The following is a 14444-nucleotide window of genomic DNA, read 5'->3' as shown; positions in this document are numbered from 1 at the left end:
AGCCCAGCTAGGCATTTACCTGTTGAAATCCTGGGAAGGTGGGTGGGCGCACACCAAGAACAGCGAGGGCCAAGTGGAGGGTAAAGAGTTACCTCCCTTGGTATGGATGCTGCTTCTCCCTCTGCAGGAGGCGGGGGGCAGGCACAGGCAGACATCACTGTCTCAGTTCTATTCAATGGATAATCTCAAGCTTTTCTTTGCAGCCATGTGGGATAGAAACATTTATTTTTAAATGACAGCTGAGATTGACATAATCACATGACTGGGATCCAGGCATGTGGCTATTGTGCCTCCATCTTAATCTGGCCATATCCAGTGGTGTAGAGAGAGCCCAAAGGGGAACCCGGCAGAACATGTGTGCTCATGTTCTTTACACCTGTACAATCTGCTATAAGTAGCATCTCATATAGGCAGAGCTTGGATTGTGGGCAGGACTTGGGACAGTACCACCACCTTTTTTCCAGTTCAATCCAATTCCAATTCAAACTCTGAGGGAGAACAACGAAGGGGTGACAAAAGGATAAACACTCTTTTCTCTCATCCTTCCCTGAAACAGAAAGTGGCACACGTTCCCTTTTTTCTGAAAGGGGGATGAAGGTGGAGAAGGGCAAGTTCTTCCAGTTACCCTACCTAACTCTTGTTCCCCAGCAAAATGCTTCACTATCTATCTAAGGGTACGTCTTCACTACCCGCCGGTAGCAATCGAATTCTCGGAGTTCGATATATCGCGTCTCATCACGGCGGTGGCGGAGTCGATGGGGGATCCGCGGACGTCGATCCCGCGCCGTGAGGACGGGTAAGTAACTCGAACTATTCGCGTAGCTGAAGTTGCGTACCTTAGTTCGACCCACCCCCCCTCAGTGTAGACCAGGCCTTAGGTATTTCTATAGCCCTGATTGCCAGAGTATCTGAGCACCTCACAAAACTTCTATGAAGCATGGAAGCCATATTATCCCCACTGTACAGAGGGGAAACTGAGCCAATGAGCAGCTAAGTGACCAGGGGCGGCTCTAGGAATTTGGCCGCCCCAAGCAGTCATGCCTGCAGGAGGTGCACCGGAGCCGCGGGACCAGCGGACCTCCCCCACACATGACTGCGGAGGGTCCGCTGGTCCCGCGGCTCCAGTGGGCCTCCCGGAGGGTTCGCTGGTCCGCCAGAGCCGCGGACCTTCCGCAGTCATGCCTGCGGGAGGTCGACTGGAGCCGCGGGACCAGCGGACCCACCGCAGTCCTGCCTGTGGTGGGTCCGCTGGTCCCGCGGCTCCGGTGTACCTCCCGCAGGCATGACTGCGGAAGGTCCGCCGGAGCTGGCTGCCGCCCTGCCGGCAAAATGCCGCCCCAAGCGCTCGCTTGGCACGTTGGGGTCTGGAGCCGGCCCTGTAAGTGACTTGCACAAGGTCACACAGGAAGTCTGTGACAGGGCATAACATTGAACCCAGCTCAAATCCTAGGCTAGTATTCTAACCACTGGAAAAAACTACCTGTCTCCAATATGCCACTCCTTGTTCCAGTTTGCCAGTTATTACTTTGAAACTATGGCCAACATACAGGTGAAGCAGACACATTGCTATCTGCAACCTTACTGCCAGAGATGGTCTATATTTGGCTGATTTTTTATTTGTTCGGGTTTTTTATGGTTTTTTTTTTTAGATTTTTCATAAAATGAAAAGTTCTGTCTCAATTTTTTACCCTTTTCTCTATCTTTTTAAAAAAAAACTTTTCTCTCCCTTTTCCCATTGGAAAGGGCAATGAAAGTCAATGGCTTTTTAAGTCACACAGGTGTTTTTGAAAATGTTACCCATCCTAACTAGCAACTGTTTCTAGGCAGGCTGTGGACTCAAAGTGAGTTCAGCTGGATGACAGCAAAGACCCAGTGCAGTTAATTGGAATCACATTTGGGGAATAACTCACTCCCAATCTTTGCAGTGCCCAAAGGATTTGCATTCTCCTATTGGTTAGCAAAGCCTTCTTTTCACTGATTACCTGAACTGTCAGTCCTGAGTATTTCACTCCCTTCCCTCACAATTATATCACCAGGGGTGTATAAAATCTGACCAGCTGGTGAGTGAAATAAAGCAGTGTCTGGAGTACTGAGAAAGGTCAGTGAGTCACTCCTTGAAGGAGTAGGACTTGTTAGTGAGGCTTTTTAGTTTATTTTAATTGTTTATACAGTTCCTTGGTCAGGGCTTTGTACTTCTATGACTAAGAAATGTTTGGATGTGTAAATGTCTGTATTAAGAAGCTGTGGGTAGGATAGGAGTTGGGAAGCTGGGTCTGGGAAACTTAATGCACCCTGGCCTTAAGCCTCTTAGCTGATGAGACAGGATCCCATTCTTACCCACCCCCTGTACTTAGAGCTATTAAATGGCCTTTAGTAGTAGTGAAACCTACTGCCTTTAATAGACTCTCCAAAAATAACCAAAGACTTTCAACCACTCTGCCATGAGAAGGAATCCTGCTTGCTTTCTCCTTAGCTGTAGCAGAACTGAAATATTTCTTGCTTTTTAAAAAAGCAGTGACAATGTATTTAGCTCACTATTCCTCTAAATATTCCTTGTTAATCTGATGAGGACTCTGCCATTTCTTCTAGTCCCTCTCTGGAGTAGAACACCACCCTTGTCTTTAGGGTGCTGTAACTTTTCCTTAAGAAACTCAGCTTGTATCTTCAGGCCTTTCTTCTTGCCCTTTTCAGGTAGATCTGATCATACCATGACTTCTAATGGAAAAGACACAACTATGGCATCCCCAGAGCATGGGGAAGAAGAGCAACAGGTAGGTGCTCCCTCTTAAGCATTGCTGGGCAACATGTGAATATGAACGATGGCTGGCTGTTATCTGGTAGCAGGCTTCACATATGTACATCTCGGTGTCTAGAGATTTGTACAGTTGCTCTCCCAGATGCTGCAAAATAGCCCTGTTTATAATGAGATTTTAAAAATTCTTCTTGCCTTAGTTAACTTTGTGATCTGGTTTCAGTACTAACCCCAAAAGCAGCTGTTGGGCCTCTTCAGATTTTTGACCATTAAACAATCCTTTGATTGCGGCTAACACTTTTTCAAGTGGTTACACCCTTGATGTAAAGGTTCAGCCCCAGTGTAGAACATTGCCTCCCTGACTCACTGTTCTGTCCCTTGCCTCACTAGAATGTCTTGCGGAGGGTGGCCAGTCTACCTTTAGTCAACTCTGCCTATGATCTGGCTGCCACTGCCTATGCTTCCACCAAGGAGAGCCATCCCTATGTGAGGTCCATCTGTGACATGGCAGAGAAGGGAGTGACCTCCATAACCAATGCTGCAGTTAGCAGTGCACAGCCAGTTGTAACTAAACTTGAACCTGAGGGTGAGTAAAGCATATATGCAGACCTTTCTATTTGTATGGTACAGTTTCTCCACAGTAGGTTCTTAACACCCTGTCGGGAAGCTTCCATCTCTAAAACTTGGGTCCATGAAGATCAGTACCAGAAGAGAAGCTGGCAGTGGGGGTGGTGTGACTATATAGAAATAATACAGTAGCACATGCATGTAAGCAACATTTGCTAGAGGCTAACAAAGGGCTTTGCTGACACTAATTACTATTGCTGAACCTGCCCTCACCTTCATTGTAGCCAGGAGGTCAGATTAGTGTTAAGCTCCTTTCCCTTTAAGGAGCAACACCCTTTGAAAGGTACCTAATTGCAAACTGAGATCTCCTCCTCATTCTGCAACCAGAGAGGCTCAAAATCTAGGCTGTCACCAACAGAAGTTGGTCCAACAAAATATTACCTCACTAACCTGGTCTAATAACTCTGAACCAATGTGGCTACAACAACTCTGCAAACAGACTACAACTGCTAAACTTTCCTTAACTAGCTGCTTATCAGGCAATAGCTCAACACAATGGCTGCTCCCTGACTTGCTTGCTTCCTTCATGAGAACAGTTAGTTGGACTTATCGCAGCCAAGGCATTGCAAAAACTTCTTGGTGCCTTCCAGAGGGATGTTAAATGTTTGATAAAAAAGCTTCAGAGCTGTAAGACTATGGAGTGAGATCATTGCACCTTATTCAGAACATAAAAACCTCACTTTCCAGGCTCCCTCACCAAGTAATGCCTAGAATGCTTGGGTAAGAGACTTCTGCAGTAAGTATAGATGGGATGAGAAAGTGTTCAGATGCTAGTCATAACTATCTTAATTCAGTTGCCCAATTAGGATGCATGGGAGGAAGCATGGAACTATGAACTATTGAAGGGGACACTATTTTTTCATGGAAAATTTTTACAAAAGAGCCCATATCTTGGGGGAGAGGGAGTGAAGAAACCACCTTACATTGGGAAGGAAGGGGGGAAATGGGCAGCCCCTACAACCCAGAACAATTGTTGCCTGAACATATTGGAGAACTGAAGCTCTCATTACAGATGTGAGCCAGAGTCTGTAAATATTACAATAGCAAAATTGACCAATTAAGAAACTGAACTCTGGCTTTTCTATAGGGACAACAGCAGAGGAGGGTGTTTCTGAAGTACCTGACAAAGTGGAGGAGAATCTACCAATCCTGCAACAGACTGCTGATGAGGTAACTTTCACCACCCTCTCACTAGACAAAACATCATGCCTTTCTGAAAGGGATGCCAATAATGGGATGCTTCCTCCAGCAGAGGAACACTCCATACTAAAAGTGGTCAAGAGGCAGGAGCTAGGGTCTAAATATAACTCTGGTCTGATGCTTAACAGCAAGATGCAGTTCTTCCCCTCAAGATTTGACCTATGGGGCAGAGCAGGTGGTAATCCCCTCCCCAACCTCAATCTCTGGGTAAATGTGGTGGTATCGCTCTGAATTACTGTACAATATCTTGCTTGATCACTCTTCTCTAGGTTACATCTGAAACACCGGAGTTGGCATCTTCCAGACTGACAGATGTCAAGGAGACCATGATGAGAATGGTAGATATGACCAAAGAGGCTGTGCAGGACAGTATGAAGACCACCAAATCAGTGGTCACTGACAGCATGAGCACAGTTGTGGAATCAAGAATGGGCCAACTGGCCATAAGTGGAATGGAAGCAGTGCTGGAGAAATCTGAAGAGCTCTTGGATCACTATCTTCCCATGACAGATGATGAACTAGGTCAGAACAAATGAATGACAGGCCTATTATCCCTAAAAGTTTAGGGTAATCCTCCCTTTGGGCCAAATTTCTCTCAAGGCTTCTCAGTCTTATCTGTCACCAAATGGAGGCTCATTCTACAGCCTTTTCATAGCTGAGACTGAGGGTTAACTTGAGTTGGTGGGCATGTAAAATGATTTGAGCAACAAGTGGGGACAGGGTGGTACTAGAGGGAATGATGGGCATGACTATTCATTAGAAGTCAGTCACTTGCAAAGTATGCAAAATCCTTAGTAATGCTGTATGGTATGTAGGTTTTTGTTTTAAGGCTGAAGCTACCTCTGTGGTACTTGATGGGCGCTAAGCCACAAATGCTTGTTACAAGGGAGCTTAAGATTTAGCAGACCAGTATGGCTCGTACTCCTTTACCAATCTCTCAAACTGAGGGTGAACAACCTGAACTCTCTTCCCTCCAGCTGAACTTGCTGAATCTGTGGAAGGGGCTGAAGTGGCTTCAGCACAACCACAAGAGCATCGGAGTTACTTCGTGCGTTTAGGTTCCCTGTCAACCAAACTTCGCCAACGTGCCTACCACTATTCCCTAAACAAGATGAGACATACCAGTCAAAGCATCAGAGAGGCTCTTTCCCAGCTTCATCAAACCATGGGACTGGTAGGAACTCCACTATCTCTCAAAACTGATGCCCTTCAGGGCAGGGAACACTCTAACCACACCTGTATAGAATGTGATGCAATGAGGCTTAGACCTCATTCATAGTTGGGTTATGTAACTGGACCCTTCTCCTCTTGATGCATTGAGCATACCACACTGTGGGGTGAAGACATGTCAAACAGTGGAACTAAATAATTGATGTGCAAATGTCTCATCTCTTAATATGCTTAATCCACTTCTAGATTGAATACCTTAAGCAAGGTGTCTCTCTCCAAGAAGTCCAGGAGAAGTTCCATCACATATGGCTGAGCTGGAATAGAGAGCAGCCAAAAAGCAGTGAAATGAAGGATTTGGCAAAACCAGAGGTATGTACATTTGGGTGTGTGCATGGTGGGTGGGGGGGGGGGTGTGTGTCACTTCTGGTCTGAAGCTAGCCACCCTGCAAGGCCAAGAATAATTGCATCTTTGGATAAGTAGCTCAAACTCAGGTGACTCTAGTTTTTATTACAAAAAGTTGTTCCCTTTTCTGAGCATAATCAGTGGCTTCCTTGCTTAGACAGCCCTAAGGTGATGTCACACCAGCAAGGTCTGTGCCCAACAAGCACAGTCGCTTGAGATTCATGCTTACTACTTCTTAAACCTCTGCCCAGCCTGAAAACTGATAGTAGATCATGGGTTTGCAACCTGTCAACTTGGTTTAGGTCAGAATAGAGCTAAGCCATCTTACATGGCTTATTGCCTCTGTTAGAAGCCACTTGTGACAATGGAGGCTCTTAGGGATGGCACAACTTGGCCTCTTTCTTTATCCTGAAAGATCATGGCACACCCATTGCAGACCTTGTTGGTGCCCATGGTCTTTCCATCAGACCTCAACTGCCATTAGTACCTTGCAGCATAACTTGCTGCCTTACAACATCCCCTGAGGCAGTGGCAATAGCAAGTCTGATCCTCATTGTGTTTTGAACATGAGAATTAAGCTTCTATTTCTCCAACAGATGGAGTCTGAGACTTTGGCTATGTCCCGCAGCATTATCCAGCAGCTGCAGGATGCCTGCCAGATGCTAGTATCCAGCATTCAAGGTCTCCCCACCAACTTCCAGGAGAAGGTGAAACAGGTGTATCGCAACATTGAAGAGCTTCATGCATCCTTCTCCACTGCCCATTCCTTCCAGGATCTCTCCAGCAGCCTCCTAACCCAGAGCCAGGAGATGGTGACCAAGGCCCAGGAACATGTAGATGAGCTGATGGCATATGTGATGGAGAATACTCCTCTGTCTTGGGTTGTGGGACCATTCATCCCATCTGGAAAGGTGTCTGCAGACTCGCTTGAACCACAAAACCAAGAAAATGAGGCTGAGGAAGCCTCCAAGTCTAAGGAGGACCTGTGACCTGGAGGACCTGAAACTTCAACTTCTAAGGAAGAAGGCAAATTCATTTAGTCGTCTTCTGACTTCGTGTGTACTGTCATACTTCAGGAAAGACACCAGTGGCTAGTACTAGTATGCACTGTGCCTAAATCTCTGCTAATTTCTGGAAGTGTTGTGTGACTGCTATAATGTAGATCACTTCTCAGCTCAGATACTACTTGTTTGTGCTATCACTGTCTTCAAAATAAAATGCCACTGCATTTGAATGAAGGTCTAATCTGCTCTTTCTAGGAAGTGATTTCCAGTTCTATAGTAGACGTCTGTGCCTGCAATTAGTCATGCTATATGTAGCCTTGTTTGCCAGTAGCAGCAACTATTGGCATTAGTGTGTAGACACCTAAAAGCCTGGGCAGCTTACCCCATATACCATAGAAATTAAGGCTTTAGATTTGGTTCTAAGTATTTCTAGATGTGAACATGCTTTAGTTTCTGGTTATAACTTGCAACAGAGACATTTCCTTTTGTTGCTCTCATGGCTGTGGTAGAATTGCACTTGGGATTTCAGGTAGCAACTTCTGAAAAGCACACAGTGCATTTGGTTAAAATTCCTACCACTGTCTAGCCAACCTGGGCTAGACACTACCTGGGTTGCTCAGTCCTGGCCCCTACCCCAGGAGAAAGCAGGCCTGGGATTCCTTGGTCCATCTCAAAATAGGGCTGTCCCTAGAGGGGCTCTAGGGCATAAATGCCAGTCTATAAAATATTGGTTGTTCTGGTGGGTGGATGTATTTCAACCACCTATAAAATCACTGAGTCAGTATCAAGGCTGCATATTCCACATCAGCTGGAAATGTGAAAGGTTGTAGATGCAATCTTCACCCTTAGGAAAGCAGGCCCTTTAAATCCACATCAGGGCGACAAGTATCAGGGGTAGCAGTGTTTGGTCTTCTGTGGGGACAGGCTGTCTGGTGCTACCTTAAAGGCAACATTTATTTGGGCATAAGCTTTTGTGGGTAAAGGACCACTTCAGATGCATCCTCAACCCTTTTTTGTCAAAAGGTGAGTAATTCAGCTTTTCCCACAGCCTCAGACTTACCTGTCAAAGGCATCAATCGCTTGCTTTGTATTTTCCATACAAATCAGACACTAAAATAAGAGCTTCTGAATATCAAAAGAAGATGGTACAGTGCCCATAATACAGATGATATGGGTTCTGTTTAGGGCACCACATACCCTAGGAAAGCAAAAATATTAGGGCCCTTGTGCTTAAAGGTATTTAGGCATTGCTCCACTCAACATTGCAGGACCTCCCTGAGACAACTCATTTACAAGTGATATGAGCACTTAGTGCTCATCACAAATCTCATTGTCAATGAGTGACACTGCTGTCACATGGGTCTTGCAGAGCAGTGTATTAAAAACTTTTAAAAATAAAACGGGGCTGCTCTGAACTAAGTGCTTTAATCTGAAACCCAGGCCAAGCTTGAGTGTTATGATAGGTGGTAATAAGCTATGTCCTAGGTTATTCCCAGCCCTGCCACTCCCTAAGGCATTTCTATGCTTTATGCCTCTGCATAATGGGGATACAGTCTCTAGAATCATGCAGTCTTCTGAAATGTTTATATTCAGTAACTAGCAAAAGGGGGCCCAGATACAGCAGGGTAGCACACAAGCCTCAACTGCAACTATTACGGCTGTGATCATTCTAATGTGCAGAAGTGCTAAAGTTTGCACAATGTAGCTGTACCCACAGTCAATGGGAGAGAAGCTGTTCCAGATGCAGTTTTCTAAGCCCACTCTTTCTACAGAGGGAAAACTGATCTAGTGGTTCTGGAATACCTACCTTCTATAAAAGCCACTGTGAATGCCTTGCCTACCCTAGAAAGGGAGATGCAGCTTATTCCAGCAAACTTGTTGCCAGTATCATTTATGACTTCAGCAAATGAAATAAGTAAAGCTGTCAATTGTAGCTAACTCATTCAATTAACTGAACTAAATCATTAACAGTGCAATTAAGCACATTTTTAAACAATAGAATACCAATTAAATAGTTTTGGATGTTCTACATTTTCAAATAGATCTCTATTACAATACGATCTGTACAGTGCTCACTTTATGTATATTTTTTTACAAATAGTGGACTGTAAAAAGATAAGAAATGGTATTTTTCAATTCACCTACAAGTACTGTACCACAATCTCTATCAGGAAAGTGCAACCTAGAAATGTAGACTCTTTATTTTTTTTGGGGGGGGGGGTGTTACATAACTCTTTTCAAACACAAAACGTAAAACTTTAGAGCCTACATGTCCACTCCGTCCTACTTCTTATTCTGCCAATTGGTAAGACAAGTTTGTTTACATTTACAGGAGATGCTGCTGCCTGCTGCTTATTTACAATGTCACCTGAAAGTGAGAACAGATGTTCATGGCATTTTTGTAGCTGGTGTTGCAAGGTATTTATGTTCCAGATATGCTAAACATTCATATGCCCCTTCATGCTTTGGCCACCATTGCAGAGGATATGCTTTCCTGCTGATGATGGTCATTAAAAAATAATGCCTTAGTTAAATTTGTGACTGAACTTCTTGCAGGAGGACTATATCTTCAGCTCTGTTTTACCCATTCTGCCATATATTTAACAATGTTAGCAGTCTCAGATGATGATCCAGCACATTTGTTTTAAGATCACTGTCACTGCAGATTTGACAAAATGCAAAGAGGGTACCAATGTGAGATTTCTAAAAATAGCTACTGCACTTAACCCAAGGTTTAAGAATCAGAAGTGCCTTCCAAAATCTTAGAGGAAACGAGGTGGGGTGCACGCTTTCAGAAATCTTAAAAGAGCAACACTCAGATCTGGAAACTTCAGAACCCAAACCACCAAAAAGGAAAATCAACCTTCTGCTGGGGGCATCTGACTCAGATGATGAAAATGAACAAATGTCCGTCCACTCTGCTTTGGATAGTTATTGAGCAGAACCCGCCATCAGCATGGATGCACATCTTATGGAAGATGAAGGGCCATATGAATTTTTAGTGCATCTGGGACATAAATAGCTTGCAATGTCAGCTACAATAGTGCCACGCAAATGCCCACTCTCACTTGTAGGTGACAAACAGGAAGCAGCCAGCATTATCTCCCGCAAATTGTATCCAAGTTTGTTTGTCTGAGCGATTGGCTGAAGTAGGACTGAGTGGACTTGTAGGACAAAGTTTTACATTGTTTTATTTTCAATGCAGTTATTTTTTTGTACATAATTCTACATTTGTAAATTCAACTGTCGTGACAGAGGTTGCACTACAGTACTTGGATGAGGTGAATTGAAAAATACTATTTTTGTTCTTTACAGTGCAAATATTTGTAATAAAAATATAGTGAGTACTATACACTTTGTATTCTCTGTTGTAATTGAAATCAATATATTTGAAAATGTAGAAAACCATCCAAAAACATATGTCCTGGGACACTTGCACAATACAGGCCTGCTTCTCTACTGCTCTGCATCTTGTGTAGTCATTTGTCCCTGTGCCCAGTGGGTGTGAAATGCTGCCACATCAGAATGGTCGTATAACCCAGCCTAACACAGTGGGGTGTTTTGTCCCCAACCCCACCCCAGTAGCCAGGCCACCTAAAGAGGTGTATAAGTTTGCCAAGGAACCTGGATTCTTCAGGTAATAGAGGCTCAATTTGACACAGGATGAAGAATCCTCGCTAGAGCTGGCTAAAATATTTTTTTGATCAGAAATTTGCCAAAAAATGCTTTTTTCAGAACACAGAAGTTATTTGCAAATTCAAATAAAAAATGGGGGAAAGATATTGGAAAAAGTCAAAACAGTTTGTTTTGGTCAGTTCAGAATGAAATGTTTTGACTTTTCATTTCAAATAGTTTCATTTTGAACATCTGGAAATGAAACACGATTTTTTTTTTCATTTTGAAATGGTGTTTCCTTTAAAAATTTAGCTAGATTGTAAAAAAGGGAGGGGGTAAAAAGCACCCAAAACCTACATGAAATGAAAAACTGAAAAAAAAATTTAGGGTCAAGCGAATTATTTAGTTTGGCTTGAAACACATTTGTTCGTTTATTCCATTTCGATGAGGGAAAAACTGAAAAATAAAATGAGTTTTGATTTGAACTGATTGTTTTAATTTTATTTTTTGTTCAGCCCCTGAAATGAAAAATTCATTATTTGCTCAGTCCTGGTCCGCACGCAAATATTTTAATGTTGCATGCCAATGTTAAAAGGAAAAGGTGGCAGAATCTCAGTCTAGTTGCCCATTTGGGATAAACAGTCAGAAGGGAAGGGGACAGTGTAATGCTGACAAAGCCCAGTCAGCAGGATTGAACTGGGGCTTTCTGGAGCTTAGTGCATGAGCCTCTACTGCATAAGCTAAAAGCCAACTGGCTATTAGCTAAGGCTGTAGAGCAGAGTCCTTAATTGCTCTCTTTTGAAGTGGTCTCGGTGCCACGTGCTGAGCCAGAACACCACACCCAGAAGATGTGTGGGTTACAATAGCACTACCGTAAAAAGACTACAAGGGTGGGAATTAAGGGTATGTCTACACTACCAGATTAGTTCGATTTAACTTAGTTCAAATTTGTGGAATTGACCTTACAAAGTCAAATTTGTGTGTCCACACTAAGGACACTAATTCGACTTAGTGAGTACATAATAACGGGGCAAGCGTCGACATTGGAAGCAGTGCACTGTGGGAAGCTATCCCGCAGTCCCCGCTGCCCATTTGAATTCTGGGATTTCCCCACAATGCATGCTGGGGGGAAAAATGTGTCGAGGGTGGTCTTGGGTAACTGTCATCATTCAACCGTCACTCCCGCCGGCGGGAAATCAGTTCGTGCACTTTTCCTGTTAGTGACAGCGCGGATGCCACAGCACTCCACTGCGATCATGGAGCCCGCTGCGATCATCGCTGCACTTATGGCCGTTGTCAGCTCCTCGCACCTTATCGTCCACCTCTTCCACAGTCAGATGCTGAGAAATCGGGCGAGGAGGCAACGGCAGCGCGGTGAGGACATGAAGTCAGAGAGTGGCTCAGACCTCTCACAAAGCACGGTACGCCGCGCCGTGGAGATCATGGTGGCAATGGGTCATGTTCATGCTGTGGAACGGCGATTCTGGGCCCGGGAAACAAGCACGGACTGGTGGGACCGCATAGTGCTGCAGGTCTGGGATGAATCACAGTGGCTGCGAAACTTCAGGATGCGTAAGGGCACTTTCCTTGAACTCTGTGACTTGCTGTCCCCTGCCCTGAAGCGCCAGGACACCCGGATGCGAGCAGCCCTGAGTGTGCAGAAGCGAGTGGCCATAGTCCTCTGGAAACTTGCAACACCAGACAGCTACCGGTCAGTAGCGAACCACTTTGGCGTGGGCAAATCTACTGTGGGGTTTGCTGTGATGCAAGTAGCCCACGCAATCGTTGAGCTCCTGCTCTCGAAGGTAGTAACCCTGGGAAACGTCCAGGTCATCATAGATGGCTTCGCCGCAATGGGATTCCCAAACTGTGGTGGGGCTATAGATGGGACTCACATTCCTATCCTGGGACCGGCCCACCAGGCCAGCCAGTATATCAACCGAAAAGGCTACTTTTCAATGGTGCTGCAAGCACTGGTGGACCATAGGGGACGTTTTACCAACATGAACGTTGGGTGGCCGGGCAAGGTTCATGATGCGCGTGTGTTCAGGAACTCTGGTCTGTTTAGACACCTGCAGGAAGGTAGTTTCTTCCCGGACCACAAAATAACTGTTGGGGATGTGCAGATGCCTACAGTGATCCTCGGGGACCCAGCCTACCCGCTGATGCCCTGGCTCATGAAGCCCTATACAGGCGCCTTGGACAGTGACAAGGAGCTCTTCAACTACCGGCTGAGCAAGTGCAGAATGGTGGTGGAGTGTGCTTTCGGACGTCTCAAGGGGAGATGGAGGAGCTTACTGACTCGCATGGATCTCAGCGAAACCAATATCCCCATTGTTATTGCAGCTTGCTGTGTGCTCCACAATCTCTGTGAGAGCAAGGGGGAGACCTTTATGGCGGGATGGGAGGTTGAGGCAAATCGCCTGGCTGCTGATTATGCTCAGCCAGACAGCCGTGCAACTAGAAGAGCCCAGCGGGAAGCGCTGTGCATCCGGGAGGCTTTGAAAGCTAGGTTCCTCAGGGAGCAGGGTAACCTGTGACCAGGGGCGGCTCTAGGCACCAGCAAACCAAGCTGGTGCCTAGGGCGGCCAAATCTAGGGGGCGGCAGGCTGGGCCGGTGGACCTGCCGCAGTCATGCCTGCGGGAGGTCCACCGTAGCCGCGGATGACCGGACCTGCCGCAGGCATGACTGCGGAGGGGGCGCTCGTCCCGCGGCTCGGCTGGACCTCCCGCAGGCATGACTGCAGCAGCTCAAGCGGAGCCGCCGGACCCGCGAACCGTCCGCAGCTGTGCCCGCGGGAGGTCCGCTGTTCCCGCGGCTCCGGTGGAGCTCCCGCAGTCATGCCTGCGGCAGGTCCGCTCGTCCCGGGGCTCCGGTGGACCTGCCGCGGGAGCTCAACCGGAGCCGCGGGAAGAGGGGACCCGCCGCGGGACCGAGGAAGGGCGGCGCAGCACATCAGGCTGCCCCAGGCAGCGCGATTTTCTAGAGCCGCCCCTGCCTGTGACTGTTCAGTTTCTTTACAGAGAAGCTGAATCTGCCCCTGCTTCAGTTACTGTTGACTTTCTTCTGCGGTTACATACCCCGTTCACCACGTTTCCCCCCTTCCAACACACGTTTAAAAATAAAGTTAATGGAACATTGTTAATTAACAACGTTTTCTTTATTAATGAATTCACGTTAAAGGGTTGAAACAGGGACGCAGACTGTGGTGGGTAGAGTGTGCAGTGATGTTAACACCGCTTCTACACTCGAGGAATGATAGGCTCCTGCTCCTAGAGCGGTCTGCAGTGCTGGACTGGTTGTTTCAATGGAGCCTGCCATCCCTCCTTTTCGGGACTCTGTGTGCGGGGGCTATGTGACCTTGTGGCGGGGGAGGACGGTTACAGATTCCCCTGCTGCGTGGCTCTGTGGTCTGGGACAAGGACCGCTGCATAAGTTCTGTAACCGCCCTCCCATGCCACAAAGTCACATACCCCCGACCCACACAGAACACGGAAAACACCTCCCAGACCAACCAGGGTGCCTACTGACTGCACTGTGTGTGTGAGACCTGCTGTTGATCCTGCCCCCGTGTCTGTACCCTGGTAAAGGTGACTGTCCTATGCAATTAACAACCCCCTCCCCCCCCCTTCACAGACAGTCTTCTGTAGAAAAATTTGACGGAAATAGTAA

The 14444-nt window shown here is 46.3% G+C and overlaps 1 protein-coding gene across 1 annotated transcript; it reads left to right on the top strand.

Annotated features, from left to right (window-relative positions):
* The first annotated feature begins 2693 nt into the window (after positions 1-2693).
* Positions 2694-7386, top strand: LOC120408349 (perilipin-3-like). The gene is made up of 7 exons (XM_039545198.1): positions 2694-2771; positions 3143-3338; positions 4467-4549; positions 4849-5101; positions 5557-5753; positions 5996-6118; positions 6749-7386. Exons 1-7 carry the CDS (start codon positions 2709-2711, stop codon positions 7139-7141), a joined length of 1308 nt encoding a protein of 435 aa, XP_039401132.1. The 5' UTR covers positions 2694-2708; the 3' UTR covers positions 7142-7386.
* Positions 7387-14444: the final 7058 nt, after the last annotated feature.

This window comes from Mauremys reevesii, linkage group 1, assembly GCF_016161935.1.
Source record: "Mauremys reevesii isolate NIE-2019 linkage group 1, ASM1616193v1, whole genome shotgun sequence".
Classification (NCBI taxonomy): domain Eukaryota; kingdom Metazoa; phylum Chordata; order Testudines; family Geoemydidae; genus Mauremys; species Mauremys reevesii.
Note: the sequence above shows the minus strand (reverse complement) of the source record. Positions and strands in the feature narration are given on the sequence as shown.

Coding starts and splice junctions, on each gene's coding strand:
- LOC120408349 (XM_039545198.1), top strand. CDS start 2,709: ATGACTTCTAATGGAAAAGACACAACTATGGCATCCCCAGAGCATGGG. Junction 4,550..4,848: donor TGCAACAGACTGCTGATGAG/GTAACTTTCACC, acceptor ACTCTTCTCTAG/GTTACATCTGAAACACCGGA. Junction 5,102..5,556: donor CATGACAGATGATGAACTAG/GTCAGAACAAAT, acceptor TCTTCCCTCCAG/CTGAACTTGCTGAATCTGTG.